The 10065-nt window shown below is 34.6% G+C and overlaps 1 protein-coding gene across 1 annotated transcript in view; it reads right to left on the bottom strand.

Annotated features, from left to right (window-relative positions):
- LOC107608911 (kinesin-like protein KIN-7D, mitochondrial) overlaps positions 1791-10065 on the bottom strand; it is a 15706-nt gene continuing 7431 nt past the window's right edge. The window contains exons 19-26 of the mRNA XM_021105952.1: positions 9235-9354; positions 9062-9112; positions 8856-8903; positions 8550-8696; positions 3044-3766; positions 2363-2492; positions 2146-2245; positions 1791-2047 (exon numbers count right to left, since the gene is read on the bottom strand). Of these exons, the coding sequence (XP_020961611.1) occupies positions 2160-2245; positions 2363-2492; positions 3044-3766; positions 8550-8696; positions 8856-8903; positions 9062-9112; positions 9235-9354 (1305 nt within the window). The 3' untranslated portion in view covers positions 1791-2047; positions 2146-2159. The remainder of the gene's footprint in view (positions 2048-2145; positions 2246-2362; positions 2493-3043; positions 3767-8549; positions 8697-8855; positions 8904-9061; positions 9113-9234; positions 9355-10065) is intronic.

Raw genomic sequence — 10065 nt, 5'->3', positions numbered from 1 at the left:
TACACTTTCGGGCCACGATTATGTCGGATAAAAATCGGGTGAAAACCGGGCCGTTAAAGCGTAACCATAATCAATACTAATATTGTCTAATAACACCAAATATTTCAATCAATACAAATAACACAATATTGTGCATTAGTCTAAAGTCTTATAATGACTAATAACACAAAATATTAAAGTTTACAATACTTAAATTCCACATAAGAATAGCCATCATTCATCACTAATAACACAAAATATTAATTGTGTATGATGACTGAGCCACCGGACCGAATTCAGGTGACCCGAGTTATGGCCCAGACTCGACCCGAAATAATGACCGGGGTCTATTTTTGAGACCCTTATCCAGCCCTAAATCCGATAAAATCTTACCAAATTAGCTCCTAAAGTGTTCGGAACCATGCCAGATCTTTGTAGCAGACTGGGCTATGGCCCCTAACAAGTATCAAGGATGAAAAAGTAAGGCTATGTATAGTAAAACATAGATAATAAAAATTTGGCATAATAATGAGAAGACATGTAAAATAAAAAAATTCGTACTTTTTCTAACGCTTCTTGATCAACTTATAAAATTGACTCTTCTTTGTATTCACTCACGGAATACTCTTGTGAGAGAAAGAGGTGAAAGAAGACTTGATCAACTTATAAAGTTAACTCTTATTTGTGTTCATACACGGAATATTCTTGTGAGAGAAAGAGGTGGAAGAAGAAAGAGGTAGAAGAATAGGATTGAAAAGAATGAACTTTAGGGTATTTAAATCATAAAACAAATGGATTTAGGATGGCTGTTAGACTTTTATTCAAATTTTAAAATATTGAGACATTTCAAGTCTATTTTAAAATCTTAAATTGAAGTTTTGTAAGGAGAAGAGGACGGTTGTTACATTTTACGTATCACTTCAAGTTTTTGGGTAATTACTTTTCAATAGTCGAGAATGTTAAGAGTACAGGACTACAGGCTTAATCTTTGACACGATCTGGAATATGATTGAGAAGTCTTATTGACAGTCTCACATGCAAATTGTAAAATCGTTTACTCTTATGGAGGGTACTCAAGTGTTGAATCTGTACTATTCAATTTGTACACACGAACAAAAGTAGGCGGTTCCAAGAGCTTTCTATTGAAATGCACATTATTGTAAATTTTGACCAAGCCAAAAAGGTGCCGGTAAACACAAAAATGTTCTATGTTATACTTTTCTTGTAAGAAGGCCAGAGTCCTGGTAATCTTGAACGATGAATGATGTTTGTACTTTGTACAGTTTGTTTTATACATTTATCTTGTACCTTTTTTATGGTATAAAAAATACCTTATGTTTTATTATTTTAGTTATATATTTAAAAGTAATATATGTTGCATATAACATTCCCCATCAATAGCCGGGTGCACATGGCATCAATTTTCAAACTAATATCAATTCATTCAACTTTCAAAGTAAAGCATAGTTCAATCGAACATCAGATTTGAAATTTTCCGAATTTAATGATGCGAAACATCTATACTGTTCAACTCTATCGGTTGATACCTTTCAAGTAGGACCTTTCCCACGTATATTGCAGCCGTCAATAATTCAACCTAGGAACTAGGATTGAAATAGGTGTAACACCTTTCAAGACAGTCAAAAGAAGAAGCTCACAATATTGAACAGATTATGTTTCTTGGAGTAGTAATTATGAGATCATTCGGCAAAATAAAGAATCTCCACGATTCATTATTAGTAAAAGTTAATTGGCTAAACTAAACTAAGCAATTCAAGTTTTGATTAACACGATATATAGACTAGAGAGGATGGCCAAAAAATTTCTGATGTATTACAGAAAAGAAGCATACATTGCGCATAATATGTACTTCAGCAGTGCAGTTTACACTGTTCCCTTTTTACATTCTTCCCCCGCACCCGTCTCCCCCTATTATACAGTTCTCTTGGGGCAGAGTAAAGGAAATGAGAATTTGATATACCTTTAAAATAGTTTTACATACAGGAAAACTAATAAAAGAATTGCATCCGTAGTTGCATGGAATATATTCACTCAATGAAACAAGTCCCTGCAAAAATTTAAAACAGACAAGCGAAAACACATTAAATTATGTTACTAAACAACAGCTTATAGGTTGATTAAAATATTATAATATAATTGCAAGACCTCTATTAAAAGGGTTAAGGTGTAAAAGCAAAAAGTCTATCTGTAATATTGGTGCGACATATTGGGCATTCGGAGCAAGCAAGTGAACAAGATTTACACACTGTAAAGAGCAAACGAGAAGATGTAAGTATCCGGACCAAAAAATAGAGACAATTTGAAGAAAAATCAACAAAATTTACAAGAATAAAATATTCAGATAAGCTTCGAAAAGGCTTACAGCAAAAATGCCGGCATGGAAGAAGAATTGCTGCAGTCGGAGATTCAAAACATACTTTACAAACATGGGAAATGGCATCACCATTTCCATTATTTTTTAGCTCTTTCTCTTTCATCTCTTGCATGCGTGCCTGAAGTGAAAAATCATAATTCAAAAACTAAATTCGAAGAATCATTTATATCAGCATTTATTACATGATTTTGCAGCAAATATGAAAATAATATGTGCTTTGCCAAACCTAATAACAAAAATGAAGTACTTTCCCATTCGGTGAAGTTGAATACATAAGATCGATAATGCTTTAGTAGTCCTATCATAAATACTTTTTATAGACAAGTAATTTATATCTTAGTCTCTACTAATCATTTCATTCACCTACAGTTTCTTTTTTTGTCTCTACGTTACTTTTTATTGTGGCTTAAACAGGTTTTGTTCTCTCATGATCATACTTCAGGCAAAATTTTATCAAATTTTTTCACAATACATACTGCTCGACCTTTCATCCCAAAAGATTTCTTCCTAAGCCTAACTTGTGTGCCAATAAAGTTGAAAAAAAAAATATCTAGGAAGAAAAATAGAAAGTGGCACTACGATATATTCTGGTGATCAAACAAAGCAAAATCACTTAAAAGAATTTTCCCACAACAATAAACCATATAAATAACTAAGGAAAAGTGTTACCTTAAGGCGAGCAACCAACGGTTCATCCTTGGGAATATCAATGTCTGGTTTTGATACATCCAAAACTTGCTCCTTAGGTTCAATATTTTCAACGTCATCAGTTTTTGGATTATCCATATGCTCTGCACCATCATTTTTCTTATCAATGTTTGATTCTGGGGCAGCGCCCCCTTCTTTTTTTAACTTGGCAACAAGGACCCACATATTTGCCAAATCGTTCTCCAAGGCTTCTTCTCTCTTCTTGGCTTCGTCAGCCTTTTTCCTGTATTCCTCTTCCATAAATTCCTTTTCAGCTAAGGCAGCCTCAAGAGCTGCCTCTCGCTGTTTCCTAGCCTGCAGTTCCAGCTTCAAATCATCAGCATCAAGACTCCATGACTCGAAGTCATCTAGACCAGCTCCCGAAATTTCATTAGCACGACTAGAAAATCTCCCCTTCCTCCCAGATCTAACATCATTGTACTTGCGGTTGACACCATTTGCCATAACAGCACTACGAGAATTGACCAGGTCTCGTGCAGCCATCAATTCTTTTTCCAATTTTGCATTCTGCAACGAAAGTTTTGTGACTTCCCCAGCCAAATTCTTCAGTTCTACAGCAGCAGCAGAGGCAAGCTCTTTGGCATAAGAAGCTTCTTCAGAGAGTTTCTGATTCTGCACACGCAATCCACTATTTTCTTCTGATAAGTGAACTTGCTCTAGCTTTAGTTTTTCATTTTCTATCTCCTGATAACATATGAAAAGACAAATGTACCTTCAGTGAAATTAAATAGAAAAGACCTCAAATGATTTTAAATGTAAACCTAGGCCATGTTTCCCTCATTGATAATAATCTAGGAACGGCAAGGGAAAACGGCAAAGGAATCTATCTATTTATCTATTTATAAAAGAAGAGACCAAAGTAGTATTGTTAAAAGTTTGACACAGTATTCTATATTGTTGCCACATCATCTTATAGCAAGATTAGCAACATCTCCTTTCCTCGTATTTATTTACTCCATTTTGTCACACCAATAAGAGCTATGGAAGGCATAAATTCAACAGGACCTAGTAATTGAATAATACAACAACAAAGTCTTGTCCCACTAGGTGGGATCGACTACATAGATCAAACGATGTTATTGAACTCTATCATATATCATGTCTATAAAAAGACCATCCACATATAGATCTCATTTGACCACCTCATGGATGGTCTTCCTAAATCTTTATCTGCCTTTTACTCCTTATCCATCTTCCATCTCATCCACCCTCCTGACTGGATGCTCTGTCGGTCCTCTTGTCACATGTTCAAACCATCTGAGACGCGATTCTACCATCTTTTTCACAATAGGTACTACTCCAACTCTCTCTCTTATATCTTCGTTTCTTATTCTATCTAATCGCGTATGACCACTCATCAATCTCAACATCTTCATCTCTACTATACTTAACTTATATTCGTGTTCCCCTTTGGCCGTCCAACACTCTGTATCATAAAGTATAGCCAGTCTGATAGTAGTGCAATAGAATTTACCTTTAAGTTTTAAAAACATTTTTTTGTCACATGTAAAACCAAAACTAGACGCACTCCGTCATTTTGACCAACCTACTTGGATTCTGTGATTTACATTCAGTTCAATCTCTCCACTATCCTGTATGATGCACCCAAGATACTTAAAACTTTTAACCTTTTCTCCAATCTTCACCTCTGTATTAGGATTTTTCTTTCGACTGCTGAACTTACATTGCATATATTCTATCTTACTACGGCTTATGCGCAAACCATACACTTCTAGAGCTTCTCTCCATAAATCTAATTTCTTATTAAGTCTTCCCATGACTCTCCCATAAGAACGACATTATCGGCAAAATGCATGCACCATAGCACAGGCTCTTGGATATGCTCTGTGAGTACTTCCAAAACTAATGTGAAAATGTATGGATTTAAGGATGATCTCTCGTATAATCCTATCCCAATAGAAAATTCTTCTGTCACACCATCTTGAGTCTTCATATTAGTTGTAGTCACAATATACATGTCTTTAATTGTACGAGTATATGCAATTCTTACTCTCTTCCTTTCCAAAAACTCCCATAAGACCTCCCTTGGTGTAGTTTCAGTGGTGAATCTGTCTGGTATAAACGAAATTGCTTCTCTGTTACTTGTCTCTTGTCTCAGCCTCCATTCTATCACCCTTTCTCATAAATTCATGGTATGGCTCATGAGTTTAATCCTTCTATAATTTTCGCAACTCTGTATACCCCTTTATTCTTGTAAATAGATACCAAGGTGTTCTTTCTCCACTCATCTGACATCTTTGACCTTAAAATTTCATTAAAAATCTTGGTTAACCAACTGATGTCTTTCTCTCCAAGGACCTTCCAAACTTCAATCGGAATATTATCGGGTCCTATTGTCTTATTATTTTTCATCCGCTTTAGAGCCTCTTACCTTAAAGTCTCGAATCCTTCAATAGTAGTCGAAATTTTGACCTTCTTCCCTCGTGCATAACCGACTAAAGCTCGGAAGAGTCTTCTGTCCCTCATTAAATAACTCGTGGAAGTTGCTTTTCCACCTTTTATTAATCTTTTCCTTTTGAGCCAACACCTCTCCATCCTTATCCTTTATGCACTTAACCTGATCCAAATCTCTCGTTCTTCTTTCACGGTTCTTTGCGATTCTATATATACCTTTTTCTCCTTCTTTCGTGCCCAAAGACTGGTAGAGACCCTCATATGCTCCTGTTCTTACTTTACTTAGCTTACAACCACCTTTGTCTCTTTCTTAGCCGTCTTATATTTTTTTCCAATTATCTGCATTGCGGTATAAAGACTACTATTTCGTAAAAGTAGCTCTTTCACCTTTTATTGATTTTTTCATCTTAAGCCAAAACCTCTCCATTTGTCTCCTTTATGCACTTAATATGATCCAAGTCTCATTCTTCTTTCACGACTCTTTGCAATTCTATATATACATTTTTCTCATTCCTTTGTGTTTAAAGACTGGTACAGATCCTCCTATGCTCTTGTTCTTACTTTACTTACAGTCACTTTTGTCTCTTTCTTAGCCGCCTTATATTTTTCCCAATTATCTGTATTGCAACACAAAAACCACTCTTTAAAGCACTCCCTTTTTGCCTTTATTTTTTCTTGTACACTCGTATTCCACCACCAGGACTTTGTCTCTTGGTCCTATTCCTCTAGATTTACCAAAATTTTCTTTTACTGTTCTTTTAATAACTTCTGTCATCTCCCTTCATATCTCCTCCACACTTCCATTCCCTTACCACTTTGCCTCTTCTCCTACCCATCTTAGGAAGCTTATTATTCATCATCTTTCATCCGACATCACCTCGTCCTTGGGTTTTTCATATGTCTTTTCCTTAACTTTTGCTCAACGCGAAAATTCATAACGAGCATCCTATGTTGTGTTGTTAAAATTTCTCTCGGAATAATTTTACAATTAATGCAAAATTTTCGGTCGACTCTCCTCAACAAAAAAAAGTTTATTTAAGAGCTTGTCATACCACTCCTATATAGGTTATAAGATGTTTGTCTCTCTTTTTAAAACATATATTTGCGATGAGAATGTCAAAAGTTGAGGAAAAGTCCAAAATAATTTTACTTTCAGTATTAACCATTCTGAAGCCATAGCCTCCATGAATACTTCCATACCCAATCACTTCTCTTCTAACATGATCATTTAAATCTCCTAAGAAAATCTTATCTCCGAAAAATATATCTTAGACCAAACTCTCTATATCCTCCTAAAACCTTATCTTGTGTTGTTCGTCCGAACTCACTTGCGGTGCATAAGCACTAATCTCAGCCTTCTATCGCTTCAACCTTTACCTTTACCTTTTTCTTTGTGGACTAACTTATTTACCCTCGTCCATTCATGAAACACAGGAATCCTTACTCATTTAACACTACACTCGAGCATTGATGCAGCGACTCTTGCTTATTTGACACTGTACGCGAGCCATACAGCGCGTTGCTTACAAGCAACGACCTAGCTTTAGCGCAATAACGTCTTTAGTCCATGTCATGAAGATTCGACTATGTTTTTATGTTGGCTGTCGAAAACCTAATACAACTCTTCTCTTTTATCCGGATTTAGAATCGACTATGTACTGCAGATGTCTCATATTATAACCGATTTATGTAAGAAATAAAAATTAACAACATTTAATCCATCCTAAAAAATGTTACCTTCCATTCTAAAATTCTCACTTTACTTTGGTCTTGCAATTATTTATAGAAAGGATTCAAATTGATACGAATTTGTATCAAGAGATAGAGTATTAAGTAGAAATCCAGGGAGAATGTAATAGAAATCCTAGAATTAGGACCAAGAGAGAAATTGAGTTTCCAATTATATCATGCATAACTATACTATTATATCATATTCATATTTATAGCATAATTCTCTAATTGAATAGTAGGTTCAATGCTAATCCGAGTGAATGGTCAAATTTGTCCCAGAAAGATTACTCGTTTTTCAAATTGGTCCTCAAAAGAATTTTTTAATTAAATTAGTTCTTTAAAGATTTTAAGTTAATCATATTAGTCCTTCCATCACGTAATCAAATTAGTCTAGTGGAAAATAATTGGATAGAAAACCAGCAAATGATATTTGAAAGCACATAACCCATTCAGCCTTTTGTTAAGTACCCAAGTGAAGAAAACAAGAAGAATGAGGAAAAAGAGGTAATTCATTCAGCTAGAGAAGAAAGGTAAAAAATAGCGCTTTTGTCTTTTATTTACAGTAGAATAGTGAAAGATAAGAGGGTTGAAAACGAAAATATAGTGGACCAGCAGATGTAACAAATAGGACAGCTGGAAAATTAGTGGGAGGGTGTGAGAGAGGGATAAATTATGTTACAGGAGAGAGGATCCACAATGTATATAAGAGGGATGAAGGGAATCAATAGAAAAGAGAAACGATTTGGGATGTCAGGACCTCTGGACTTAAGGAGAGTGGTAGCCTCTCTAATGCTACCTTGCTCTCTACCTTTTAGCATTTTATTCTTCAATTAATACATCAGAGACTGGGAGGGTATCACCTGGATATCTTCGAGCTCCTCCGTTTCTTATCCACTCTCTCACTTCTACTCACTCTTCTATAATTCTATTACACCTCTTACTCTTACCCTGTTGCTACTGCCTATTCTAACAATGGTATCGGAACTTAGGTTGTTGGCAGCAAGAGTAGGGCTACCAATAGGCTATATTAAGGTAAATACAGAACACTGATGGTCAATAGACGAGTAGCTACCACTGGCCACTGGGTCAGTGTTGATAGACTGAAGACAAGCTAGACGTCGATTTTTCAGGGTCAGTGATTTGTTAGAGATTTGGGTATTATAGTGTGTCCAAAGCCTCACATCAAGTAGTATAGATACTTGATGTTGTATTTAAGGAGAGTGATTCTTTCTCCTTAATAACTAGCTTTTAGGATGTGGTTTTCCACTTTCTTTAGGTTTAGAACACTTTGCAACAACATATGCAATAAATTCTCAGATACCTGGGACTGTATTTTCTTTTTTAACTCATCAATGTGTCCTCTAGATATGGGCCTTTCTGAAGACACCGTCGATGTACCACTATCTACTGCTGCCAGTTGCTGCTCTAGCACCTTTACTTTTTCTTGCAAATCTTTGTTTTCATTACACTGCACAAGAGACAAACCAAAGAAGAATGTCAAAATAGGAAAATTTGTAATTAATTGTAAGAGATTTCAGCATCTTCAACTTTAAGAAAGTCGGTAAACTTAAAAGGATAAAGAAATAAAATGCACACGGGAGACCCATTGCACAGGAAACACGCATACCTTATCATTTAGTTGTTCCTGAAGGACACGGTTGTCTGCAGATTTTAACTACAGATAATGTAGAAGACATTAGTTATTACAAGCTAACGACTAGGGGGTTGCCCGTGGATCATGTTGAACATGCACAATGCAATGCCGAAAAAATAGATGGGGGACATAAATTGGTTAGTGAAGAAATATTCTAACATGGATAAGATATTACTTACCTCCAACTCAAAGGCCTTTTCGTTACATTGAGTCATTAATCTTGTAACTGTCTGTGCCAACAAGCCAATAAAGGAAAATCGAAAGTATAAGTAAGCTTTCTTAAAGCACATGCACCTATATAAAGAAGCACCCTTCAAATCTAAAAAGGTTAACTTCAATACCATATTAATACCTGCTGCATTTCAACTAATGATGAGTTAGCCACAGAAGATTCGCCACATTCGGTTATTCTTTGTTCCAACACCCTCATTTGCTTCCTTTTTTCTTGGATATCACGTTCCAAGTTGTCAATCTACAACAAAGAAAGGACCTTCTAAGAAGAACAAAATCAACTATACAAGCATGTATCTATTTTTATTACATAAAAGTTAATACCAACTTCTTCTACATTAAGTTGAAGTCATATTGTCTCTTCTAATAATGTATGTCAGCAATTTTGATTACTTGACAAAAACTTAATAATCAACCAATCAACTTTTAATAAAATATTTTAAAAAAATAAAAATAATCTATTTTTCAATGAAAACAAGAATTTCTTGTCCTTCTCTATTCTTCTTGAATAACATTTTTAATTCATTATTTATTTATATTAATTTATTTATTTAATTATTCAATTTAACAAATATATATAATCTCCTAAAAAAATTGGTCAATATAAAAAAGTAATGGAGACCAAGCTAAGAATATGTTAACACAAATCTTTAAAATAGGATGATCAGAAATTAAATAATTATCCAATATCTAACGGCCATGCAATGGGAAGCAGATAATTAGGTATGACAAAAAAAACTCACAACATACATCATACAACTCAAATACCATATATCTAATGATAACAAAAATTAGAAATTCGAATAGAAAAATATCTTCACAATTTTAGCAACTATAAACAAAATTGATGATAAATTTATGAGACTGTTGAATGTGAAAAGTATAAGAAAGCACACAAAAAAAGGAAACAAATACATTTGTGGCACATATAATCAAACGCCATAATTTTTAA

Source organism: Arachis ipaensis, chromosome B07 (assembly GCF_000816755.2).
Source record: "Arachis ipaensis cultivar K30076 chromosome B07, Araip1.1, whole genome shotgun sequence".
Classification (NCBI taxonomy): Eukaryota; Viridiplantae; Streptophyta; class Magnoliopsida; order Fabales; family Fabaceae; genus Arachis; species Arachis ipaensis.
This window is presented reverse-complemented; position numbering and strand designations above follow the sequence as displayed.